Source organism: Pezoporus flaviventris, unplaced genomic scaffold (genome assembly GCF_033815535.1).
Source record: "Pezoporus flaviventris isolate CSIRO_AGI_PZ_B2104156 unplaced genomic scaffold, CSIRO_AGI_Pfla_v1 ptg000029l, whole genome shotgun sequence".
Lineage (NCBI taxonomy): Eukaryota > Metazoa > Chordata > Aves > Psittaciformes > Psittacidae > Pezoporus > Pezoporus flaviventris.
In genome coordinates, this window is record NW_026892577.1 from 18,796,627 (window position 1) to 18,824,180 (window position 27,554).

General features: G+C 40.9%; 1 protein-coding gene across 2 annotated transcripts in view; it reads right to left on the reverse strand.

The window, feature by feature from the left end:
- USP54 (ubiquitin specific peptidase 54) overlaps nt 1-27,554 on the reverse strand; it is a 108,186-nt gene that overhangs the window by 15,836 nt on the left and 64,796 nt on the right. For both annotated transcript variants that reach the window (XM_061459433.1, XM_061459434.1), the window contains exons 5-15: nt 25,965-26,078; nt 25,723-25,805; nt 23,168-23,273; nt 14,276-14,422; nt 12,714-12,863; nt 11,308-11,476; nt 7,824-7,994; nt 3,754-3,885; nt 3,104-3,484; nt 1,514-1,748; nt 506-645 (exon numbers count right to left, since the gene is read on the reverse strand). In XM_061459433.1, the coding sequence (XP_061315417.1) occupies nt 506-645; nt 1,514-1,748; nt 3,104-3,484; nt 3,754-3,885; nt 7,824-7,994; nt 11,308-11,476; nt 12,714-12,863; nt 14,276-14,422; nt 23,168-23,273; nt 25,723-25,805; nt 25,965-26,078 (1,828 nt within the window). The remainder of the gene's footprint in view (nt 1-505; nt 646-1,513; nt 1,749-3,103; nt 3,485-3,753; nt 3,886-7,823; nt 7,995-11,307; nt 11,477-12,713; nt 12,864-14,275; nt 14,423-23,167; nt 23,274-25,722; nt 25,806-25,964; nt 26,079-27,554) is intronic.

Consider the following 27,554-nt stretch of genomic DNA (forward strand, 5'->3'; position numbering starts at 1 on the left):
ATTATGACCTGTATATGGAAAGCATCTGCTCTCTGCCCCCCTTTCCCTTCCCCAGACGTTCTCTGGAGTAAGTCATTTTGGTCAGAACGATACTTAATCGGAATGCACATCTGCAAGAAAAGCTCAGCCTTAACCTGATATTGTAAATATCCATTCTCATGAGCTTTTTTTTTCAGGACTTGTCCATCCTACTAAGTTGTTATGAGTTATGCTTGGGAAGTTATTTTCCACTGATGGCAGAATACTGAGGTATGGGGAAGAATAGGAAAAACAGTTTTACTTTATCAGTTACATCAATACTCAAAAAGATGTCAGAGCAACATGATCAAAGGAATATTGCAACGTTTTTTACAAGATCTATCAAAGGGGGTTGCAAGTTATATCTTCTAAAACTGTGTTGTGATCCTCAATGTTTCCTCTCCCTTCCTCATAATTTCACTGTGAAAATAAATATCCAATGGCATTTACCTTGCAAAATCACTGCTACCAGGGAAATGTATCTTACCATTTCCAATGGCCTGTGAGCTGTTTGCCCAGCTACCAATTGATGAAGTAGACTCCACTTCCAAGATGCTGCTACTATGAGACTTTGGGATGTTACGCCAGGCAGGAACCAATCCACCTGCTCGCTTCATATGAACATCCCTCCAAGAAGAGAAAAATTAGTTTACCATTTTATCAATTTCTCCAGGAGAAATTATATCTATCTTTCCTTTCTTAGCATCACATAAATATTTATTTGCATTTTCATTTAAGTTTAAGAAAGCCTATAATCAGAAAATCTTCAGAAATACAGGGAAAGTTAACAAAGGGGAGAACAAAAATTCTGTTCTCCTCCATGACAGGATGCAATGCATATTAAAACTGTGGTCTGGTAGCTGTTCTCAACAAATTTGGACAGCTGAAAATCTATTATTCTGGCCATAAACAGTCTCAGTTTGTGAATGCCTGAAGCTTCCTGAGCCAAGAAGAGAAGCACACTATGCTGCCTATTTATTTTTGCATATAAATATTGAAATGTCTTGGAAGACTTCACTGAACCTCTCAAACTGAAAATGTCAAAGGTTTCTATACAAGAATACCGATTTCTCATTTTATACAAGGCTTCTCTCAAGCAACAGTTAAAGTGAAACAAAAAGGTCCATGCTCGTCCTTTGAACAAAATTTCAAAGGACAAGCATGAAGTTTGATAGTTTAGTTGAATTTTTGAATCACGGACTAACGGTACAACTACTTAGAAGTGCAATTTTAGTCAACATTTCTCATTTAATGAATCCCATTTCTTTCTCACTAGCAGTAAGCTATCATATATAGCTAATATACTGACAAGAAAATGAATCAAACTCACTCAGATTCCTATTTCACTTCTATTCCCCCCCTGCCCTAATAAACCTGTATTACAAGCTAGGAGTGCTGTTTTGCATTTATAAAGAAACGTTCCATACCATTATGTAACTACAAAAACCAAATCAAGACTTCAGTCACTCAAGAAATGCAGTTTCTTGAAATCTACCTGTGGGTACTTGAGCTTTCAGACAAGGGCAAGTCCAGACTAACAGGGCTGTTGCTGTTGCGCTCGCTGCTTTCATAGCCAGACTCCATCCTCTGTATCAGATGAGGCTGCTGATCCACCATATGATGCTGGGTGCCCCGGCCTAGCATACCATGCTTGTATCTGGCATTTGACTGGCTTGATCTTATTTCTTGAACAGTGTGTTCCTTTGCCTCATTCTCAATAAGCTCTTTACCTGTTAAGATGAATACAGCTGAGTAGAAGATCAAAACTTCAATATCATGCTTAAAACCAGAAGCTCTGTCTTAAGTATAAAACTAGCAATATTAAGCAGAAAAAAATCCCAACACTTTTACAGCATTCCTAGTAATATTAAGCAATAATCTATTCAACAAATCTACTTTTTAATCTCTCCCATACTTACCATATTCCTCTCCCAGGTAACAATAAAGTATGGAAAGAAACTCTTTTCTTCCCCATAACTATTTGTATTATTGCAAGATCATTTTACAGCTTACCCAACCTTATTTCCAGTTTATACTTGTTATCATACTCTGTCATAGCTACACCAAACGCTGCACTTTTAACATTATTTTGCCATGGACAGGAAATTTTTTTTTAATTCTTCCTTACTGATTTCACTGTCTTCCCACTTGCCTCTTGTTTGCTTCCTTTGCTCCCTTCCCTGGAACTGTGCTCTTCTCCCTTCACCTTCCCTATACATGTTTTTTTATGCTTCCCAATTCTTTTCAACATTTAGCTCTTTCGAGTTGGTATCATCTGTCCCTCCCTCTCTCCAGGCTCACTAATATCTGCATCAGCTTCCTCACTAACCACAACTCTGCTGCCAGTCACACAAACCTCTTTTCGTTCACACAGTATCCTTCAAGCAATCTGAGAGGTGAACACAGCAGCATAAAAATCTGGAACTGGAACACACCTATTCTTCAAACCCTTTACAGTTTCAGGAGTACTCTTCAACTGACAGGGAGCAAAATAACCATTATATTCATTCGCAGACAGAAGAAAAGAAAGTAGGGGCTAGGGCAACAAAAAATACCCAAAGTTGTTTTACCACAGATTTTATTACCTTGAAAACCAGCAAAGCTGAGGACAAAGTCTCTGTACAAGTGTAAAGTGGCCCATAAAAATCATCACTGGTTGCCAAACTCTTATCCTCACAATGAGAATTCAGAAACATGTGAGGTACCCATAGCACTACAGTCTGAGTCATCATGCAAAAAGACCATGATGAACTAGAGAAAACAACAGACCAATACAGAAGTCCATTACAAGGGATGAACTTCCAGATACTTAGCAGGTTAGTCTTGCATTCATTTAAGCAGCACAGGCAGTAATGTTTATCTTATTATTTCCTTACATGTGAAATTTAGCAAATAATTATCATACATGCAGCACAAATATCCATACAGAAACTAGCCTTCAAGGACATGACTGGTGTGTCATGTCCACTGACCTAAATGCCACGTTCAAAATCTTACTTCCCTACTTTACTTAAACCAAATGGCATATAGGAGTATTACAAATTCCACACGTTCAGAAATAAGTTTTTTTTTCTCAAACTCTTACCTGCTTCTTCAGAGAAGGGGCTAAGTTGAGTGTAGCCACAATGTTTCCTCTTGTCTTTACTGAAGATGCTGTCTATATTCAGAGACTCTCTTTTGGGTCTCCAGGTTGGCCGATACCTGCTAGATGAACTGGATTTAGACCCACTACTGGTACTCTCCACTTCCCAATCTCGAGAGTGTGCAGACAGGCTTCTTGAGTGTCGTGTTTCTGTCTGATCCACACTACTCCCTCCACGAGGGGAATTCTGGATGGTTTGAGAAATCTGCTGTGGTCTGCTGTGGATCATACTGCTCACTGTCTCTTTAAATTCCCTCAGCCTGCTTGTGCTGCTGGATGGTTTGGGGGCAGTTCTGGGGGCTTGTTTCTCCTTCAAGGTTTCTCCTGGAGTTTAGAGAGACAGCAAATGCCGTAAAAATAACTTCAGATTAAACTAGCAGCATCTTCAGCAGATTTTGGAAAGTAAAAACCAAAACAACCCCACATCCCCAATGCAATAAAAAAAACCCTAAGCCAACCAACACCCCCAAACAAATAAACAAAACAAGCAGAAACAGGACAAAATACAGAGATGTAACAAACACGGAGGGAAATGCATTTGTCTTAAAAACATGCATAAGGAGATACTGATATCTAAAAATAGCATCTCTTGCCTTCACTATGGTATCCTGATGATTGAGCCTCATCTCCTTTTCGCCGGGAACGGCTAGAACTCCTCTTGCGGTCTGCCAGTGAGCCCTTTTTGGAAACATGCCTCTGATTGCACTCACTGTCAGTCAGGTGCCCTGGAAGGACAGAAGAACACAACAGAGATGACAAGAGCCTTTGGACTGAGTGTTCTGTGCACTAACAGCGGCAGGGCTTTCCTGCTCCTTAGAAGCTGCAGACATGCCAATGCTAACTGGCAAGTATGGGTTAATTTCTGGATCCAAAAGTTTTTTTTTGTTTTGTATGGGGAGTGTGTTCAGTTTTTAAGGTCACGAAAGATAAATACAGCCCCTGCAAGGATAATTAACCAGCTCCTGTCTGGTTAATGAGAGCTCATCCACAGGGAGAGGAAAAAGCTGACTCTGATTTGTCTTCTAGAGCAAGGACACCACTTTCTTGCTGCCTGAATACTTTTTCAGTTTTAGCAGCCACAAACACAAAACTCCTGACAACAGCTTGCTTGACATTACTCTGTTGAATAAAGACTCAAACACATGAACGAATCACCATTTAATAATAAATTACTGCACATCATCAGCTGCTCTGCACTATTTATCTACACTCTCTCTGCCTGTAGCAAATACTAGGTAATATGAGTTAGCTTACTCTACAGTGAAGAAGCCTCAGTTGGCTCTCAAGGGTAAGCCAGCTAATTTGCATCTGTCACAAGCTAAGAGCGTACACAACATCAACATTGATCAGCTGACACACGACAACATTCCCTTACTACAGCTCATGTGTCTGAGTGCTAGTATTTTCTCTTGCACACAATTTATTCCCCATTTCCTCACATCAAATGTAAATTAACAGTATTTGACATCACAAGTTTTCTCTATTGTCTTTTCTTAATTTTATGGTTCTCACACATTCACAGACCTAAACCTGTAAGCACAAACACACGCATGGCTTTACTCACGTGAGTAGTCCCAAGCAGAGATGCAGGATAAGAAGGGAATTTATGAATAAGCTACAAAGACTTTTTTCTAGCCTTTATATTACCAACTTTCACCTTGCATAGGATGATAGGAAAGGGAAGTCCCTACTACCCAATAGTGGATTAACAACCCCGAGACTATAGAGCTGGCTGTTCTGAGCCTTCCCCCTTCTCTAAAAAATTAACATTAAAAATTAACATTTAAAACAGATTTTACACATGAAAATGTACTTTCAACAGCTGAAAAAAAGTAATTCACTTCAACTACAATTGCTATAGAGATACTACAATATATGAATGGGAAGGAATCCAAACAACAAAAAGCAAGCTATCCAAGACTCGCATTTCTATTCGTTTGCAAAGTGGAAAGTGATTCTGTAGCCAAATTCTTTAGAAACAAGAAAATTACATAAAAGAAAAGAAATTAAGTAAGTCAAATAGAAATGTTGGCAGTGAAAACAGAAGACGTGCAGCATTTAGGTGAGCATAAGTCAGTGCTTTGGGAGAATTTTTTTCTTCCTTTACAGCATGGACTCACACATCTTTCAGGGACTGAAAGAACAGTATTATCTTAGAATTTGTAGTGGCTCCCCTCAAGACAGAAGAGGCTTATGCTTCACTTCAGAGTGTACAACTTCTCTAGTTCAACATTTTTCCCCAAAAAGTCCTTTCAACCTGGTAGAGAGTGCTTCATTAGTATTCTTCCAGTACTTTAACAGAAACTATTTAAAGGCTGCTAGCTTTGCATAAATATTTTCTTCTCCTTTCATAAGCTGCAAATTTTGTTCTATTGTCACTGGACATTTAATAGCCATGGAAGAGATGCCTACAATCCAAAAGTCTGCATGACCAGGCTTTGTTGTCTGTACTTGGATCCTCTAGAACAAATGCACGGTTATAGGAATTGCAATACCAAGAATGTATGTTAACACTTTACACTCATTTTTTTAATTCACTAAAATAACAAGCCAGGATTTCTGTCTGGGTACCCAGTCGTATGCTTAAAAGGTGTCCCTTGCTGCATGTATCACCTAAACGCCTCATCCTCCAGAGATGGGATGGCTTCATAAGCAAACAGCGATACTCAAAGGAAAAGTTTGGGGGTTTGTAGGGGTTGTGTGTATGTCTAAGAATGTTAGAGAAGAGAATGAAATCAAACAGGTTAAGACAGAACACCCCCTACTCCCTCCCACTGTAATCTCAGTTGCATGAATAGGGCAGCCAGAATACGCACATTTTTCTCAGCAGCACAGGTTGGCGGGAACCAGAGAGGGCTTATGCAGCCACTCTTCATGCCCCCATTCTGAAGTAACTGGGTGCCCGAGGTCATACAACCCAATGGTGGTCCTTCCCTGGAGGACGATGTGGGATAGAGTCCATAATTTTCTGGGCTGGAGTAGTGGGTAAATGGCCATTAAATGAAGAATCCTGCTCTTGCCCAGAATGAGTCAGTTGACAGGTCAATGTGGATGGCTTCTTTATAGCCCCACGGATCAGCATTTGGTGACAGAGCAGTTGTATCAGTTGGCAGCCTGACTTTTTTGGAAAGGTTTTGGGTAGGTAAAAAAAGGGGAAATGCCCAGACAGGTGGCTAGCTAAGGGGGCAGGCTGACTACAGCTAAAGCTGAATCAGGGAGGATGAGGACAACTGAATTAGGTAGAGAGACAGGCTAAGCTGAAGGGAATAACACAGGATAGAATCAGTAGGAGAAGAAAGAAAAAGAAAAGGAGAAAGTCACTAAAAATGACATAACAAAAGGTTACATGCTGAACTTCATGCTTAAATGTTTGCAACCATCCCCTTACCCTACTTTTCTGCAAACTTCTGCATGGCAAGTTTTGCAGGGAAGATCTAAACAAATAAACTCCGTGCCAGTTTTGCAGACTATATAAACAATATTCCACTAGCATTTTCAATTTTGTCCCCTCATCACTCAAATTCTGCTCCAACTTTTACTTCTTTCTCACACTCTACCAAGGACTCTGACTGGAACATAATATTAAGTATTTGCCAAAACAATGGAAGTACTGTCTGGCTATTTAAAAACACGTATTACAGTTACTTGGACCTCTGATGAAGAATCAAAAAGTACTGAAGAAAATAAACTTGAAATATTTTTCCAGATTTTAGGTGTGAAATATATTTGTATCACAGAGTCTTTCAAATGAACCAAATATGCATATAGTCACAATGCAAGAGAGAACTATTCTGCAACTAAAAGGACAAAGTGGCATAATCTCTGTTGACACACTGGTGCAACAAACAGTTGATTCAACTCTAATACAGTCTTAGAAAGTCTACTTAAGGCACAGTAAAGTGACTTTTCAAACAGACTTAGCAAATCATATTTCTGATGATTAAGAAGTCTGACTTTAACTCATGCACTACTTTTTCACAAGTCATGTCAGAGTTCCTGTATGCAGAAACAGGCTGGCTAGGGTCACTGGGCCTGAGAAATAGAGGAGATCTAAGCCTTCAGACTTCCAGCTAACCTCTTTTCAACTAAAAAAGTGTTCAGCTGCCTGAAGAAACATGCATATATATTGTCTTCTACACTGCAGATTCTCACTTAAGTTGCTTCCATAGCAGAGGAAGGAAATCATCCTATGCTCCTTCCTGGTGCTGTAAATATTACTACCAACACCCACTTACATAGAAAGTCCTTAGTCCCCAAGTATGAGATTCTGGTGATGAAAGTGCCTTTCCCAGACAGCTGCCACTCCTGAAATGAAGTAACTGCCCACAGACAAGCAAGTAGCGCACACAGCACTTACCAAAACTTATAATGGCACTGCACAAACTTAGAGAAGTATGTAACAAAAACAGTAGGTACGATTGTGGATAGCAGAAAATATGCCAGTAACTGTTTGTCTGGCTAGATAAAAGTCTACAAAAGCCAACAAGACATTTAAAATCATGCTTATATTTTGTGAATGCTCATGGTTCATTACAAACCAAAAACATTTAGTATACTAAACTGGTCACCATTCTCTTATAGGTTGTATATAGAGACATTTTTCCCTGGAATCCACTGCAACCATATTTAATGACAATCACACAGATATAACAGTATCTGCTACCTGTGTCCCTGCTGCTTTGTGAAGCTGCATCATTCTCCACATTGTAGATGACTGTCCCCTGAGAGTCAGAGGAGAAGTGACTGACCACAGACTCATGGTGTGCCTGTTTATAAGGATAGCTGTCTGTAGAGGAATCTGTCCTGGTATCACTCGATATGGAAGGTTCTCTCCCTAGGGAATGAAGCAATGTCAAATTTCAATCTTTTGGGGCTATTATTAAAGTCAGAAAAGGCTAAAAAAAGAGAACAGAGGAAACTGTATAAAATTTAACAGAAAAACAGAGTACCAAACATAAAAACTTATATTCAAGGATGCCAAAACTTACGGGAAAGGTCCTCTCCTTTTGAAGGGGAAAGAGATAGTCATTCCTTCTGCAAACCTTTATTTCATTCTCTCTGGTAACTCCAGATTTATCAAATCCTTTTATTACACAAAATAAAACTATGCCAATTGGACTGAAAGTACACATTAGCACCACACAAATTATTCTTCATTAATTTTCAACACTGTCAAGTGTAATTAAAATATGAAATACACTGCTTCAGGGGAAGTCAAAGTTAAAAAATTAATCAAGTACAAAATATTAGTACAGGTAACAAGAACATCACAAGTTATAATAATTAGCGCATTTAATCTACTATGAAACAAATGCTTACCTAGCAAAACTTTATATTGAAATTGTATTATCTAAAGCAAAGTAACCTGTTGCTTCTCAAGAAGCTAGCACTGATCCTCTGCACAAGTCGGGTACTGAAATGATTCAAATCATGATTCAGTTACTCCTAAGCTCATTCAAAGGAGAGGAGAAGACAACCTCCTCCCACCACTTTCAGTCCATAAAAGTAAAAATATGAACATAGTTTGAAGACAGCTGGCCATTTTACATGTGATGTATACACTCCTGAATATATAAAATATTCATTTCATATTTGTTTCTCACTGGAGAAGTTAAAGAAGAAATAAAGAAATTCAAGAAGAAAGTCATTCTCACCTGCCCACGGCAGGGGGGTTGGAACTAGATGAACTTAAGGTCCTTTCCAACCCTAATTATTCTATGATTCTATGTTTAATTGCAAACTCAGCCTGAGGGCACTTCACGGCTTTGCTAAAAGCAAATCGTGCAGCTGATGTCCTATTTAAGGATGGCCAACAAATTCTGAAGTCAGAACTTCCCCCACCTCCTTACAGATAAAAGATGTCACTGTCTAAAGAAGTATAGAATACTTAATGGAATTGACAGTTGCAGAAAGACGAATGTAGGCAACAGGAATCAGTGCTGTGGAACTGAGTACTATAAAACAATTTGTAAACTGAAGTCTTTATAAAGAGGAGTTGTTTCCACTTAGCTTCACAACATTTCATAGCAGCACCTGACAATCTTCCCTCCATAATTTGTAGTATTGGATATTGATATGATTAGAGGCATTTTTCAGATTCCCTTGACAAAATTTCAGGTACAATATTGTGATTAGCAGCATAAGAATACGCAGTCTTCGCTCGTTTCTGAATTATGGACTGTGGATATCTAATAATACTGGGGAATTCAGAAGCAGCTGTAATTACACTTAGTGAGAGACAAGCAGACCACCTGGAAAAGGTCTATTAGGATAGAAAACCCTGGATATCACCAAGGCTAGAAAATAATTCTATTTGACAGGAAAACATATAGGGTATGGTCTTCTCCTGGCACTTCAACCTACAGTAGCTCATAAAGTCTCTCAAAATCAGTGCTGAACACTGCAGACTACAAGAATAAGCCTTGAGGACGCACGAGTTTCTGAAATGCAAGAGCAGGTTACTCACTATAGCCTTATGAATTTTATCTGAAAGGAAACACCTTTAAATATATATATATTTGTTTTCAGCTTCCTGAAGTAATTTTAGAATACAACAGTATTAGATACTGCAGAGACAATGAGTAGAAGGGTTATCTACGTATTTCCTGGAGATCAATCAGCAGAACTACAAGGCAAGTTTACAGCGTATATTGATCTGAAGCTTGTAGAAGTGCTCACAAATGACAGAGAGCACCACTCTCCCTCCTTCAAACTTCCTTTTTTGCTTGTTTGTTTGGAACAGGAAGACAGATTTATAAATTGTGATGCATCTTGTCAAGTAAGAAGTGAAGGTCATCTTACCACTGGTTTTATTTGCATTTATCTTTAAGAAGAGTTGGGAGATTTATTTCATTACCAGTAGACTGTCAACACACAAATAAGGAGACAGCAGATGTTCTCTACAGATTCATTGATGAGTAAGTATAAAGTTAGCTGTTGGCCAGGAAAACTGTAAAAGATTCTTGGAATTAGTTGTAGGAATAGGCTATAATCCTGTCAGAAAGTTTGCATTTTTGGTTTTAGTCTCGACTTTGATGTTCTTGGCAACTTAAAAACACATCTGTAATTCAGGATATTCTCTGCAAACATCCAAAACCAGAAACAATCTTCTTTTGCAAAGCCATTAAATATAAACTGGGTGAAAATAAGAGCTGGATCTATCTGGATTGAAATTGCGTATCTCTCTCAGAATTTACCTATTCTTCTTTAAGTGAGGCCTCAACTGGTGTGACTAAATGTCTGCAATTATCCAGAACAACAGCCTGTTCAGATCACTACTGGTATCTTGAGCAGACCAAGTTCTAACCTCTGAAGCACCTTATTTGGACATACCCAATTCAACAGACTATCAGTAATACGAAGAATTCAGGAAGTAGCAATGTGTTGAAGACCTCCGAGATGTTAAGTGCTACATATCTATTGTTGCAGATCTTTTTTAATGCAAAACAAACCATGAAAAATGAAGAAGCAAACATGATCTATGCATATAAGCCTTTGCCAATCCCTTCCCCTTCAGTCTCCACAAATTGGTTTGTATCTCTTGCGCTGCTTTATCTAAGTAAAAGACAAGCCAAAGGCTGAAGGTAAGCTGCACTGATTCTGTCTCTCTTCTTATTTTTAATTCAATGGTATTTCTTCCCCTTCCCCTTCCCCCCACATCCCTTCTAAGGGGATTTCTTCCCCATCCCCCCACCATCCTAGCTAAGGACTCATTTATGACATTTCCTTAATATTTCTTTTCCCTAGCTACCCTACTATGTTTAATTCTGCAGCTTCCTTTAATTTTTTTTCATGTGTTTGTGCATCTCTGGTCTTGTTCCCTTTCTGACAAGGATTTATGATGGATTTATGAACTCAGACACTGAAGTTACCAGTTACTGTTCTTCTCTATGTCCATGCCATCAGGTCCTTAATTATTTTTTTATTTTAGCTTCTTTCTCCAAACCCTTCTGGAAAAGATTGCTACCCAAACAATAAACAGAGTCTCGGAAAGGGAAAGGTTCAAAGTTGAAACGCTAGAAGTCCTCTTCAGAATTCTAGATCAGCTTTGACAAGCAATAAGAACCCCTGCTAACAAAACCACATCCAAACCCGAAGAATTCACATGCAGCATTACAGCACAAACGTATAAGGCATATACTGCTGACCTGAGTCTTCGCTATCATAGCAAGTCCTGCTATATTGCTGTAAATCCACCTGAGGGGGCAAGTCTTGTGTTGACACTGGAGTTCCTCTTGGATCTGCATACAGCAGCAGCAAAGGCTGATAGTGACCTTTAATGCACTTTGTCACAACATCTTTCCATTTTGGACCAATCTGAATTAACAACAACAATAAAAGAATGCATAAAAATATATTAAGCTCTGTTCAGCCCTCCATCATACCTCTTTCAGAGTTTTATTTTCCTCTGTCATTTTTTAACTCTTTCTATATGCAATATTGAACTGGACTCTCCAAGACAAGTCTGGAGCCAACCTAACTAAAATCAGGGTATTCATCATCTTATGGCTGAACACATTACAATTCCTAATAAAGCATGACTAGAAAAATAATCCTTCCCTTTCAGATTTTCCCCCCCAGTAAAAACCTTTTCATCCTCAAAAATGTTTTTAACTTTGCAGTCAAAAAAAAATTGTTAAAATGTCTTAATCCATAAAAACATGAATAAGAAAATACATCAACATCATGACAGCAGATTCAAGTCAAAGCTAACCATTTTGGTGTGGGTATTTCTGTTGTTACAGAACCTCTGCAAGCATTTTGACAGGCCAGAGAATATTTCATACAGTTATATAAATCTCAAAAGCATTCCAAACGCACTAATACAGGTTTCACCTAACACACTGAATATGTATTCCAACAGATTTACACCATGCATGAGTATTCTGCTAAAGCACTGTGCCACCTATCTTTGTTTTGCTGCAGAGAAATGTGACTGAACAAATGCAAGGATTAGAGTTTTTCCTTTGAGACTGAGCTTGGCATGACTACAGGAGAAAATTTTCCTCTCTCATCTTTATGCTTCCATGACTTGAAAGAAAAAAAGGGCAGTGGTGTGAAATAATGTCAAACAAACTAATGGGATGTAATAACAGTGTGCTGAGATTCCGGCACTGGTATCTTTAATGCCAAGGGCCTCATGCTTAGTGAAAAGGGGACAAAAAAAGCACTAACAGAAGCAGAAAAACTGTTGTTGGCAGCAACCACTAGGGAAGACTGGCATCAAGATACTTCAACAAAGAACCCAAAAAGCAGGCACCAAATAGCTATACTGCTTGTCAGCAAGGGAGAGATGTATGCTAGCTGTGTGCACAAGTAAACTGTAGGATTTCAAAAAACATCATAAAAGCAAGACAGGCGGCCAACACAACACAACTAAGAATAGGGCTTCTGAGACTACTGATATTCTTTTTTGAGAATGTTTTACTTTGCTCAGAAAAAGGTGCAACAGAGTTCAGGATCTTGGTGGAAAAATATCCAAACTTCCTCGAAATCTGTAGAAAACAGTATGGATATACACACAAGTAGCTTATTCTAAACGTTAATTTCTCACCTCTTTGACATGAGCATCATCAAAGTACATCCACTTGCGGATTTTAGTTTGGAAGAAGAATGTAGAATAGTGTTTTCCATAGTAACAGATCATTCCCACCAAATACAGCTCCGAGTGTTTTGCTCTGTCATCAGTTACTCTGAAGAAGAGCTTCAAGAAGGGAGTTAATAAAAATGAAAGAAGAAATTAATAAAATGCCCAGAATTTTACATACTGTTATGTTTGAAGACCTCCAAGTACTACAGAGAGGTGCCAGGTTTTTACTTTAATGATCAGAAAAATAAGGCAATAAATACTTAAGTAATTAACCAATGTTTAAGCAAGCTCAGTGACACAGATTAGGAATAGATGCCTATCAACTCAAGAGATTCTCAAGATTCAAGCTAGTCTGGGAGACTGTGGCTGCACTTTAAGGAAGACATCTACAACAATAATAGAATACCTTTTTGGTATCTGGGGTAGCATTCTATTCTGAAAATCTGTATTCTCTGTGTCATGCCACCTGATTATATCAAATATTGTTAAAACACTCATTCCTCTTTGTTTTCTAGAAACAAAGCTTTTCTGACAGTGAATAGCCGACATTTATTCTGACTTAAGCTAAGACAAATTCCTAACACCACCACATAAAAGATAAACTGCATACATTTGTAGGTCAAAAGAAGTCAGCACACAGAGAAAAACTGTTTTCTATTTAGTTGACCGTGTTTTATTTAAAAATGCACAGGACTCATTTTCTAGTGCGTTACTGCTTTACTGTGCAAGGACCACACTGTTTCATAACCACATTTCCGTTAACTTGCACTAATTTTGGTACACTGTGCATTGGCAATGCATTTTTTAAATGTATGTGTGGGTAGATATATTTAATTATTTTAATGTAATAGCTCAACAGTACAGTGAGACACAGATACAGTTTATTATACCAATAGTTCAGCTCTAAAGCATCAGCTAATGTAGAATAAGTGAATCCTTAGGGCACAAACCTCCAGATACCAAACACTCTCAATTTAATCTATCTTTCAATCACACAGTGCCAGCCACCATCTCTCAGATTGCTCAGTTATAAATAGCTCTTAAGTGTTATGACCACATACTTCAATGAAAAGGATTTAAAGAAGCACAAAAAAAAAAACAAAACCATACCAAACAACTGAAACTACCAACAAACCCAGACAGCCCCGATCTTTCAAAAGAAACAGAAACAAACTCCTGTTATTCAAATGAAGGCTTACATATGTATTTTCATAGAAATAGCACAAACCCCAGAAAGTTTCCTTGCACTTCATTTTTTTTTTCATTCAGACAAGCTTTGTTTTGTGGAGTAATTTTTAATTTTCAGCAAGTTCAGAAATTCAAGAAATATGCAAATACACTAGTATTTTCAGAAGGTTGTAATGCACTGAGAAACAGGTCAGATCTTTCAAACTGCTCTCTACTCCCCTATCTATAGACAATGAAAAGGTAAAGGCGGTGACATTTTACTTTTCTCAATCTGCTACTATAGACTACTGTGAGAAAAATTGTGTCTGTAAGCAGTGTCAAAATACAAAAGCACTCACATCTCCCAGTTTAAGGCAAGTGCCCAAACTGTGAATCACATCTTCAGCCAGGTCAGAGTGGTCAGAGTCCCAGACTAAGCCAATGGTGATGATCTGTGGAGAGTTCATCAGCACACGACGAATACGGATCTTTTCCCCGCAGTTACTCTGAGGATTTTAATAAAACAAAGCATTGAATATAATCCTCCTATTATTATCATGTTAGGGCAAGGCACTAACAAGTAAGTTTCAAAAGTACAGCTTCCAAAGAGGTGGTGGTGAAACAAAGTGGATAATACACTCAGTGTCAAGATAACGAGTTTCTTATGTCACAGATGAGGAGCATTACCAAGACTATCTTAGATTTTCAAGTTTTAAAGTAAACATTGTTGATTCTTTTCATACTGCTAATAATGATTAAAAGGCATAGTGCAAGCAGCCTTCTGTAAAAAGAGATAAGCCAGCATACATGAAAGAGTCCAAAAATTCTTAGGAATTGGAGGGAAAGCTCACTTTCTTTGGATCAGAATCTCAGATTAAAAACTGTATTTACAGAGTGTCCTGGGTTCAGCAGTAGCAGTAGCGCCCCGTCTCTGCTTCCTCCCGGCTTCCCCTCCTCCCTGGCAGAGCATGAGCCTCACAAAGTCCTTGGTCAGGGTAAATATCACTTAACAACAACTGAAAACATCGACTTCACCAACACTGCTCTCAGGCTGGAAGTCAAAACACAGCACTGCACCAGCTAACACAAAGGAAAAAACAAACAAACAAAAAAAAACCATGACTGCTACTGCTGAACCCAGGACACAGAGATTGATGGTTTCTACAACAGTGTCAAAAAAAACATTCAGGTTCTGCTTTGCCGTAATAGTTGGCTGCTGTTTTACAAGGTACTCATATTAGAACAGTTAAACCCATATTCATATAAATGTGAGAGCAGATGGAAGATCTGCATGGTGTTGTTCATCATGAAAAAAGAGTGCTATCTGAACTAATAACTATCACTTAACTTTAGTAAAAAGTGCTTTATCTTGTTTTAGGGTGGCAGGGATGACAACAGGGATGGGACATGGTGGGACAAGACAACATCTGTGACAAAGTCTCTGCAACGCTCATTTTTGCCCTGTGGCAGGTCACAAAGGTACCTCTGCAAAATTCCAGGAAAAAAAAAACAAACAAACCAACCAAACCAACAAACAAACCCCAAAACCCAAAGCAACCAAAACATTTTAATACTGAGAACAGTTTCTCATCTCTACACAGAGACCAGTTTCACAACTGAGTATAACTTCTGACACTACAATCAGGGAAGAGATCATAAAGCATTTCTTCCCCACAGCAGTCTAGAAAATTATCCAGAATTTCAGTCCCAATTATCAGACAGAAACAGAAAGAAATGAGCTTAACAACAAGGCACTGAAAGACAGATATTTTTTACAGGCAGAGGACGATGATATTTTGTCCTGGGTTCAGCAGTAGCAGTCATTTTTCTCCTTCTTAGTAGCTGGTGCTGTGATTTTGACTTTCAGCCTGGGAACAGCACTGATAACACCGATGTTTTTAGTTACTGCTTAGTAATGACCAAGGACTTTCCAAATCTCACGCTTTGCCACGGAGGAGGGGAAGTCGGGAGGAAGCAGAGACAGGACACCTGACCCAAACAAACCAAAGAGGTATTCCATACCACAGCACGTCATGCCTGCTATATAAACTGGGGCTAGTTACCCGGAAGGGTTAAATCACTGCTCAGTCGGGCTGGCTATCGGTCAGCGGGTGGTGAGCGGTTGTATTCTCTTCCCTTGTTATCTCCCTTATCATTATTATTATTGGTGGTAGCAGTAGTGGTTTGTGTTATACCTCAGTTACTGTTCTTATCTCAACCCATAGGAGTTTCATTCTTTCGATTCTCCTCCCCATCCCTTTGGGAGCAGAGAGGAGGAAGAAGGCGGAGTGAGCAAACAGCTGCGTGGTTTCTGAGTGACAGGCTGGGCTTAAACCACGACATGTTTAAATGTAGATTATGAGGCTTTAATATTGAGGTGTCTATATTCACACGCGTTTTGCAAGGGTCATTCAAAGTACAAGCATTCCTGTGGATTACTACAGCAAACCTATCTCACTCTTAAATTGTCTTCTTTCCTTCAGCTAACTAACATCATCATTTTCTGCAAGAAAGGAGGAATATGGTATCCTGATAAAAGTTTCCCTTGCGTGACTTTCAGGCCATCCTTAGCTAAGCCTCAAAAGAAAAATTTCCCAAATAGAAAAAGAAAGGGGCAGCAAGTAGTAAGCAATTTTATCCCACTGATTATTTCAGAGTTAAATAGCAGTTCCACCTGACAAAGAATGTCTATTAAATTTCCCACACCTCAGTTACTAAATAGCTGGACGTGTATGAATCTTTTAGACAACAATACAATACCTTCATTTCTTGTACTCAGATGAGCCACTATTTGCCCATATTCCAAAAAACAAAATAATGTTTTGATGGAGACTAAGAGTGAAAGTTTCAAAATTACACATTACAGAACGTGGGGGGATAAAATGGAAATACACTGCCCCCAGGGAACGTGTACACAAACCATTCCTGTTAGAGCCTGCAGTGCTTCACTGAGGACTGGTGAGGCATCTAACATTAGCATTACATGAAGCAGCAATTATGCATCTGTTTCCCACCCTACCTGTTAATCAATATGTGAAAAAGTGTGATGATATCACAGTATGCTAGAGATTGGAAGGGACCTCAAAAGATCATCTAGTCCAATCCCCCTGCCGGAGCAGGAACACCTAGATAAGGTTACACAGGAATGTGTCCAGGCAGGTTTTGAGTGTCTCCAGGGAAGGAGACTCCACAACCTCCCTGGGCAGCCTGTTCCAGTGTTCCGTCACCCTCACTGAGAAGAAGTTTCTTCTCAAGTTTAAGTGGAACCTCTTGTGTTCCAGTTTGTACCCATTACCCCTTGTCCTATCATTGTTTGCCACTGAGTAGAGCCTGGCTCCATCCTCGTGACACTCCCCCTTTATATATTTATAGACACTAATAAGGTCACCCCTCAGTCTCCTCTTCTCCAAACTATAGAGACCCAGCTCCCTCAGTCTTTCCTCATAAGGGAGATGCTCCACTCCCTTAATCATCTTCGTTGCTCTGCGCTGGACTCTCTCCAGCAGGTCCCTGTCCTTCTTGAACTGAGGGGCCCAGAACTGGACACAATATTCCAGATGCGGTCTCACCAGGGCAGAGTAGAGGGGAAGGAGGACCTCTCTCGACCTACTAACCACCCCCCTTCTCATACACCCCAGGATGCCATTGGCCTCCTTGGCCACAAGGGCACAGTGTTGGCTCATGGTCATCCTGTCGTCCACTAGGACCCTGAGGTCCCTCTCCCCTACACTGCTCTCTAACAGGTTGTTCCCCAACCTATACTGGAACCTGGGGTTGTTCCTGCCTAGATGCAGGACTCTACACTTTCCCTTGTTATATTTCATCAAGTTGTTCCCTGCCCAACTCTCCAGCCTGTCCAGGTCTCGCTGGATGGCAGCACAGCCTTCTGGCATGTCAGCCACTCCTCCCAGCTTAGTGTCATCAGCAAACTTGCTGATAGTACACTCAATTCTCTCATCTAAATCGTTGATGAATATATTAAATAATACTGGTCCCAGTACTGACCCTTGAGGCACTCCACTAGATACAGGCCTCCAACTAGGCTCTGCCCCATAGACTACAACTCTCTGGCTTCTCTCCTTCAGCCAGTTCACAGTCCACCTCACTACCTGATCATCCAGACCACACTTCCTCAATTTAGCTGTGAGGATGCTGTGGGAGACTGTCAAATGCTTTGCTGAAGTCAAGGTAGACCACATCCACCGCTCTGCCATCATCCATCCACCGTGTTATTTCCTCATAAAAGGCTAAGAGATTGGTCAAGCATGATTTCCCCTTGGTGAAGCCATGTTGACTGCCCCTGATAACCCTCTTAATCCTTGATATGCCTTAAGATGGCACCAAGGATAAGGTGTTCCATCACTTTCCCAGGGATGGAGGTGAGGCTGACTGGTCTATAGTTACCCGGGTCCTCCTTGCCTTTTGAAGACTGGAGTGACATTTGCTTTCCTTCAGTCCTCAGACACCTCTCCCATTTCCCAAGACCTGGTAAAGATGATGGAGAGTGGTCTAGCAATGACTTCCGCCAGTTCCCTCAGCACCCACGGGTGCATCCCATCTGGACCCCTGGATTTATGGCTGTCCAGATTGCTGTCTTCTTGCATACTTATCTGCAGCCCTGGATCTGGACATACTCAAAAGGCAGAACAAGATACCAAACTCCTCTTTTTGAAACTGAGCCCTTACAATTTAAAGAAAAAAAAAAAAGTATTTACATGAAGCTTTTACAGACTTGATTCAACTGAATTTTGTCAAGATTTTTACTGCATAGCAGAATGGAACATCTTTAAGAATAACAGCCTGTGACAATGAACTGGACATATGCGGTAATTGGTTTTAAGTGGTTAAATGCCAGTCATCACTCACAGCTTAGCCTACAAATTCTGGTCAGTTTCTCCCACACTCCTCACTGAAAAACAAGCCAATACTCCCTCAGACTTTCTGTGATAATTCCTGCCTTTGGCACAACTCTTGCAGATATACTGTGTAGGCTATAAGCTTGTCACTGTCAGGATACTCTCTGGCAGTGGGAAGCAGCAGTCCTTTTCTCTTTCCTTTCACTCTGATCAACATTTTGGCTGTAAGCTGCAGGTTTAGCAGTATGGCCAACAGATCAATTTATTCTACTCACTGCTGGTGATACATATGGGTGCTAGGGATATAGACAGTAGTAGCCTGGGGAACATAAAGAAGGACTACAGAGCCCTGGAAGAGGTGGTATGGGGCTCCGGAGCTCAGACAGTCTTTTTGTCAATTCTCCACGACACAGGGGAGGACCTAAAAAAAGGTAGGAGGATTGGCCAGGTTAATAAATGGTTAGAACAGTGGTGCCATAGTCAGGGGTTGGGGTATAAAGAAAATGGGACCCAAGTTTGTAGGCCAGGTCTAGTGGGGGCTGGTGGAGCTGGTCTTAGTGAAAGAGCAGTTTTGGTAGGAGTCATGCCAGACTGGTCAAGGAGGCTTTAAACTAGATGTGTTGGGGGAGGGGAGCATCATTCCATCCCAACACACCCAGTCAGTTGCCAGAACCTATAATAAATGCTTGGAGCAATGTAGAGATATCCCAGCCGCTCCAGCCAATGAGCCAGCTTCAGTTGGAGCTTGGCTCAGATGCCTCGATACAAATGCCCATAGCATGGGGAACAAACAAGAGGAATTACAGATGTGTGCACGTCTACGGGGGTATGATATAATAGGAATCACAGAAACATGGTGGGATGGCTCCTATGACTGGAGCGTTGGAATGGAAGGTTACAGGCTCTTTAGAAAAGACAGGACCAGCAGACGGGGAGGGGGAGTTGCCCTTTATGTTAGGGATAGGCTGGAGAGTATGGAACTCTGTCTGGGAACAGGTGAGCAGTTAACAGAGAGTTTGTGGGTCAGGGTTAAAGGGAAAATAGCTGCGGAAGACATTACTGTGGGGATCTGTTACAGACCGCCTGATCAAGGAGAACCTGCGGATGAAGCACTCTACAGACAGACAGGAAAAGCCTCACACACACAGGCCCTTGTTCTCATGGGCGACTTCAAACACCCTGACATCTGTTGGAATGATGGTAGGGCCCAGCACAAGCAATCCAGGAGGTTCCTTGATTGTGTGGAAGACAACTTCCTTCTGCAAGTAATAGGGGAGCCGACAAGGAGAGGTGCCATGCTTGACCTCGTGCTCACCAGCAGGGAAGGGCTCATTGGAAATGTGATGCTCCAGGGCAGCCTTGGATGCAGCGATCACAAGACGGTCGAATTGGAGATCCTCAGGACAGTGAGAAGAGCGTGCAGCAAGCTCACTGCCCTGGACTTCAAAAGAGCAGACTCTGGCCTCTTCAGGAACCTGCTTAGTAGAGGTTCCATGGGATATAGCCCTAGAGGGCAGGGGAGCCCAAGACTCTTGGTTGGTATTCAAGGGTCACCTGCTACAAGCTCAGGAGTGTTGCATCCCAACTAGAAGGAAGCACAGCAGGAGGGCTAGGAGACCTCCTTGGATGGATAAGGAGCTCCTGAGGAAAATTCAAATGAAAAAAGAGGCGTATAAAAAGTGGAAGCAAGGACAGACGGCACGGGAAGAACACAAGGATGTTGTCCGGGAAGCCAGGGACCAGGTTAGGAAAGCTGAGGCCCAGGTAGAATTAAACTTGGCTAGGGATGTTAAGGATAACAGGAAGGGATTCTATAGGTACGCTGTGAATTAAAGACAGACTAGGGACAACGTAGGCCCCCTCTGGAAGCTATCAGGAGAAATGGCTACCCTGGATTTGAAGAAGGCTGAGGTTCTGAATGACTTCTCTGCCTCAGTCTTCACTGGCAAAGGCTCTGACCACACCATCCAAGGCTTCAAAGGCAGACGCAGGGACTGTGAGAATGAAGACCCTAAGCCCACTGTAGGAGAGGATCTGGTTCGAGACCATCTTAAGAACCTGAATGTACACAAGTCCATGGGACCTGATGAAATCCATCCGCAGGTCCTGAAAGAGCTGGAGAATGAAGTTGCTAAGCTGCTGGCCATCATATTTGAGAAATCATGGCAGTCAGGTGAAGTTCCCAACAACCGGAAAAAGGGAAATATAACCCCCATTTTCAAGAAGGGGAAAATGGATGACCCAGGGAATTACAGACCAGTCAGTCTCACCTCTGTGCCTGGCAAAATCTTGGAGCAGATTCTCCTGGAAGGCATGCTAAGGCACATGAAAATCAACAAGGTGCTTGGTGACAGCCAGCATGGCTTCACTAAGGGGAAATCCTGCCTGACCAATTTGGTGGCCTTCTATGACGGGGCTACGGAACTGATGGACAGGGGTAGAGCAGTTGATGTCATCTACCTGGAGTTGTGCAAAGAGTTCGACACTGTCCCACACGACATCCTTGTCTCTAAATTGGAGAGACATTAATTTGATGGAAGGACCACTCGGTGGATAAAGAACTGGCTGGATGGCCGCACGCAAAGAGTTGTGGTCAATGGCTCAATGTCCAGCTGGAACCCAGTAATGAGTGGTGTCCCTCAAGGATTGGTGTTGGGACCAGTCTTGTGTAGTTTCGTTGATATGCTGGAGGGAAGGAATGCCATCCAGGGGGACCCTGACGCACTTGTGAGGTGGGCTGATGCCAACCTCATGAAGTTTAACCGTGCCAAGTGCAAGGTCCTACACCAGGTTCAGTGCAATCCCAGGCACAGCTACAGGTTGGGCAAAGAAGAGATTCAGAGCAACCCTGCAGAGAAGGACTTGGGGGTGCTGGTCAATGAGAAAACGGACATGAGCTGGCAGTGTGCGCTTGCAGCCCAGAAAGCCAACCGTATCCTGGTCTGCATCAAAAGGAGCATGACCAGCAGGTCCAAGGAGGTGATCCTGCCCCTTTACTCTGCTCTTGTGAGACCTCACCTGGAGCACTGTGTGCAGTTCTGGTGTCCTCAACATAAAAAGGACATGGAACTGTTGGAACAAGTCCAGAGGAGGGCCACGAGGATGATCAGGGGACTGGAGCACCTCCCATATGAGGACAGGCTGAGAAAGTTGGGGCTGGTCAGCCTGGAGAAGGCTGTGTGGAGACCTCATAGCAGCCTTCCAGTATCTGAAGAGGGGGCTATAGGGATGCTGGGGTGGGACTCTTCATTAGGGAATGTAGTGACAGGACAAGGGGTAACGGGTTAAAACTTAAACAGGGGAAGTTTACATTGGATATAAGGAGGAAATTCTTTCCTCTTAGGGTGGTGAGGCACTGGAATAGGTTGACCAGGGAGGTTGTGAATGCTCCATCCCTGGCAGTGTTCAAGACCAGGTTGGATGAGGACTTGGGTGATATGGTTTAGTGTGAGGTGTACCTGCCCATGGCAGGGGGGGTGGAACTTTATAATCTTAAGGTCCTTTCCAACCCTAATTATTCTATGATTCTATGATTCCAACTAAGAAGTAGTAATGAAGTTGGATGGAAGCTTATCTAAGCAAAACTACTCATTTCGTACACATGATTAGTAACTGATGCAAAAGTTCTGTATGTGCTACTGAAGTTCTGCAGGTACTTCTGAAAAGACTGTACCATAATTAATCCTTTCCCATGCTATTATTATAGATGAAGCACATTAGCCTCAACAGAAACAATCATTAAAGAAACAGGGTGAAGTGTGGAAGCACTGTTCTAAAAAGCTTAGCTAATCAAAACCATGGTAACTTACAGACATTTCCTATAAAAAGACAGCCTCCAAATTCTTTGTCATTTCCATTTCTTTAAGTAAGATACCAGAAATTTCATCATAGGATGAAAGCAGCATGATTGCAGCTTCATGTAATCCTACCGCTGGAGGCTTCACCAACTCTCAGTGAAGCTGAACAGCAAACATATGGTAAGTACTTCTAGCAGAAACAGACATGAACAGGAATGGATTGTGGCCATTCCTTGAGAGGAACATAAGCATTTCCAATTATTGCCCCTCACCACCTTTTTTCATTGTTTCTAACTCTCTGATGCATTCATTTTTAGTTTCCACGAAAAACCCTCTGAAGCATTCATTTTTAGTTTCCACAGTATTTCTACTCCTCACTACTTCATCTAGTCAAAGAAGCACTCAACATGTGAGAGGTTAAGTGAGAGGTACTGAATTCAAACACCAAGAAAACTCTTTATCATGATGAGCTGAACCTTGAAAATGCTTACATTAAAGGTACACATCAGTGTAATACACTAAACCTCTTCTGTCCTTTTTGTACCCTTCTCCTCCCCACCCCACCCCCCCCCCCCCAAGGAAAACTAAGGATACTAACTGGACAATTTCGTAGGTCTCCCATTGTGCTGGCATTCTGTAGTAGCTCTCCAAACATATCTGGAGTGGGTTTCTCTCGTCTCTCCAGCATACATATAGCTTGATTGCTTCAGTATAGAGAAAGCACAAGGGGAAAAAAAAAGTTTAATAACAAAATAAAAGCACAAACCCACATTACAGAAGTATATGTTTCACTTAAATTTTATTAAAAGAGCCTTAAAACTACGCAACATTTTTTTACATTTAATATTACAGTACAGAAAAATCACATAATTATTCAGTGTGATTTACTACATCTTCCACGACAATACTGTATAAAGAAAACAACTGTAACTTAAAATAGAAACAGTTTGTAGTTCAGCTTAAAATTTACATCTTAAAAGCCAACTTCAGGCTTTTTTATTTATATGGATAAATACTTGGTTTCAAAATGAAGCATTTGCCTCATAATGCTTCCCTTCAGTAACCACAACCCTAGTAAAGTAGCACAGTAAAGCACATCCTTAATAATAAAGCTATAGACAAAAATAGCACGATAGTCAACTAATTTCAACTGTCCAAGTTGAAAGATGACAGTAAGTATGCAAGAATATTAGGGCTCAAAGCATGCTCAACCTTAAAATGCTTTAAGTAAATATATTACTTTTTATTGATGATTTTAAAATATCTTGTGACTTAAGATTTGAGATATTTAATATAAAATACTGAATACCATTTACACAACTTTATTCCTGGCCAGAAAACATACTATTTATATTTTTATAATAAATAATATTCTGAATACCCAGTGTCTGTTGATGACCTAAAGGAAAACTACAGTTCGATGGAACAGCAGGTAGCAGCCATAAGGGGGAATGCTTTACAGTACTCCTGATACACTTGTAAAATGGTAGCTTTTAACAGATCTGCATGAGAAGAGTAACTAGCAGTTTTCAAGACAGTTTTTGGGGGGCTCTGTAAATACATATCTCACACAAGAGAAGTTTTCACCCAATTAAAATTTCAAGACAAAAGCAAATCAGACTCCTACCTCAATCAGATTTAAGCAGCTTGTAACTGAGCAGCAATCTACTAAAAGAAGACTAGAGCTAGAGCTATTGCTCCGTGCACAATAGAATATTTAGCGTTGGAAAGGACCTTAAGTTCCAACCCCAATGCCATGGGCAGGGATGCTTCATCCTAGACCATCTCCTTTAATGAAAGGTTATGGTGACCAGGGGAGTTCCCCCATAACTAGAGAAAGCAGGAGCTACATATCCATCCAAGAAAGAGGGTTTGAGGAACTACAGGCTGGTGACAGTACCTGAGGTGATGACAGATCAAAACCCCCTTGGAAATCAACTCCAGGCATATGAAGGACAAGAAAGTACATCAGAGCAGGCAGCAATGATTTACCAAAGGCAAAATACGCTTGACCTACATGATTTTCTCCTGTCATAAAACAATGGGTTCTGCTGAGGAAGTGAGAGCAGTAAGTATCACTTGGTCTCTAGGAAGTTTTCCAATCACGTACTGCATTCTTGTGGCCAAACTGGGAGGTGTGGGCTGCCTGAGTAGAATACAGCTGGACCTTCAGGCTCAGAGGACCAAAACATAACCAGCAGTCAGTCAAGAGTTGTGGTTCCTCAGGGGTTAATACTGGGGCTGATGCTATTTAACATTTTCATTAACAACCTGGATGATGAATCAGAATACACCCACATCAGGTTTACAGATGACATCAAACTGGATGGAGCAGTCAATATACAGAAAAGGAGTGCTGCCATCCAGAAGGTTCTTGACAGATTGGAGGAATGAGCTGATAGGAATCTCATGAAATTCATTAAAGGAAAATAAAAAAAGTCTTGCACCTCAGACGAAGCACACTTGGTGCAGCAGTACTGGCTAGGCACTGAACAGCTGAGGAGCAACACTGCAGAAAGCTTAAGGACAAGCTGAACATAAGCCAGACTCTTTGCAGAAGCTAACAGAGAAAGGACAAGAAGTAAAAGATGCAGAAAGGGAAATTCTGATTGGATATAAGGAAAAAAAAATTCACACTATGTCGTTAAGCACTGGAAGAAGCAGCCCAGAGAAGTCATGGAATTTCTATCCTTGAACGTTTTCCAAACTCAGCACAAAACCCCAGTCAGCTTCATCTAGCACTGCAGTTAGCACTGCTTTGAACAGGACAATGGAGTAGATGTACAAAGGTCCTTTTCAGAGTAATTCTTTTTTTATCTTTCTTAACTCACCTGCTCACATATTAAGGATTTGCAAAACATAAACCACGAGACCTTGCCCCTACAGCTGTCAGATTCAGAATCACAAACAAGAAGACACACTGATCCATGCCTAAAGTGATACCTTCTGCTCCACTAAATCCTCACGTTCTTTATCACAGTTATCAAAGCTCCACCAACTTTAATCAAACCATGTTCTGAAGATTTAATCTTGCTAAGGAAAAGCTCAAAATGCAATACCAGTTTAAAAAATAAACAAACAAAAAACACCACAAGAAAAAAAAAAAAAGGGACACACGCACACATTCTCTTCCTTTTAATAATTTCAACTCACCAGAGTGAGGTTGTAGAAATATAGTGTACCATCTGGATGAAAGGTAGTGGGTCAGATGTGGCACCACAGCTGGTACAAACACACTAAAGAAAATGTGATACATTGACAAGATTAAACAGGTATTTCCACAGCAGCACTTCTGCTTGTATTTTTTTTTTTTACCATGGCAATGCATGTCTTACAAATGAAAATTTGAAGCCTCGAGAACTTGTGATTGTTGTAACACATTATCATTACCTCACCTGTTCAAACAAGGTCATTGCAAACTTCTGATGGGAAACGCAATGTGATGCAGTGCAAATATCTTCCTTTGTCTCATCTGCAATGTGGAAGTGAATTCGCATTAACAGGTTCTCCTAGCCAAAGAGAGAAGCAAAAAAAGCATTAGATCATTTCAAATGTAAACAAAAGTTAAAATGTAAATCACAAAAAGCATGTCAGATGTAATGATGTTGTAAGCATTATTTATGGAGATAGAAGGTTCCTACAAATTTTCCAATGCTGCTTACACAACATAAGTTAGCGTATCTTTGATATAAAAGAAAATGGCTACTGCTTCTGATTTGCAATGCTGTATCAGGTTAACCATTTATTTTATTTCCTAGCACAGCTGAAGATTTGTTACTGCTTATTCTACCCAATTCTTAACCCTCAATGGATTTCACAAATACAACAGGAAGAACAGGTCTGCAATTTTAAAATCGCTGCATTGCCACTAACTTGTACTCATCACCACAAAGTAACCTGAATCAATTTCCACATTCCCCAAGGACTCTGAAATATGGCAAATAAAATACATTCTATCAAAAAGGGGTAGAACTAATAAATGAATGGACAGACTAAAATCTGCATGAAATAAAATTTTCTAGACACTATTTCAGACAACTCCGTATGTTTTCAAGTTCCCATGAGTTCTTGTCCCAGGACTTCCTCTCCTCCCACTGCTGCCAACATTAAGCTGAGGGTGACAAAAGTCTACTGATGCCTCTTCCAGCAGCACACCTTTCACTATCACTATGAGCTGCCTGGATCGTTTATAGGCCTGCAATAAACAGATCAAGATTAAATTATTAAGCAAAATAGAATCACAGAATACTTAGGGCTGGAAAGGACCTTAAAATCATCTAGTTCTATCTCCCCTGCCACGGACAGGCACACCTCACACTAAACCATGTCACCCAAGGCTCTGTCTAACACAGCCTTCAATACCACCAGGGATGGAGCATTCACAACTTCCTTGGGCCACCCATTCCAGCGCCTCACAACCCTCACCATAAACAACTTCCTCCTTATACCCAATCTAAACTTCCCCTGTTTAAGCCTGAATGCGTTACCCCTTTGTCCTACCACTACAGTCCCTAATGAAGAGTAGCTCCCCAGCATCCCTATAACCCCCCTTCAGATACTGGAAGGCTTCTATGAGGTCTGTACGCAACCTGCTCTGTCCTTGCACAATTTTCTTAGAACCTTAGAGTCTAAGCTCTTCTTCCACTTAAATTAAATCTCTGCCTTTACGGCTGAAAAGGTTAACTAAGAGAAAAGCTAGGGAATTCAATCATGAGATCGTGAACAAGGAGAACCTGCGGATGAAGCACTCTACAGACAGACAGGAAAAGCCTCACACACACAGGCCCTTGTTCTCATGGGCGACTTCAAACACCTTGACATCTGTTGGAATGATGGTAGGGCCCAGCACAAGCAATCCAGGAGGTTCCTTGATTGTGTGGAAGACAACTTCCTTCTGCAAGTAATAGGGGAGCCGACAAGGAGAGGTGCCATGCTTGACCTCGTGCTCACCAGCAGGGAAGGGCTCATTGGAAATGTGATGCTCC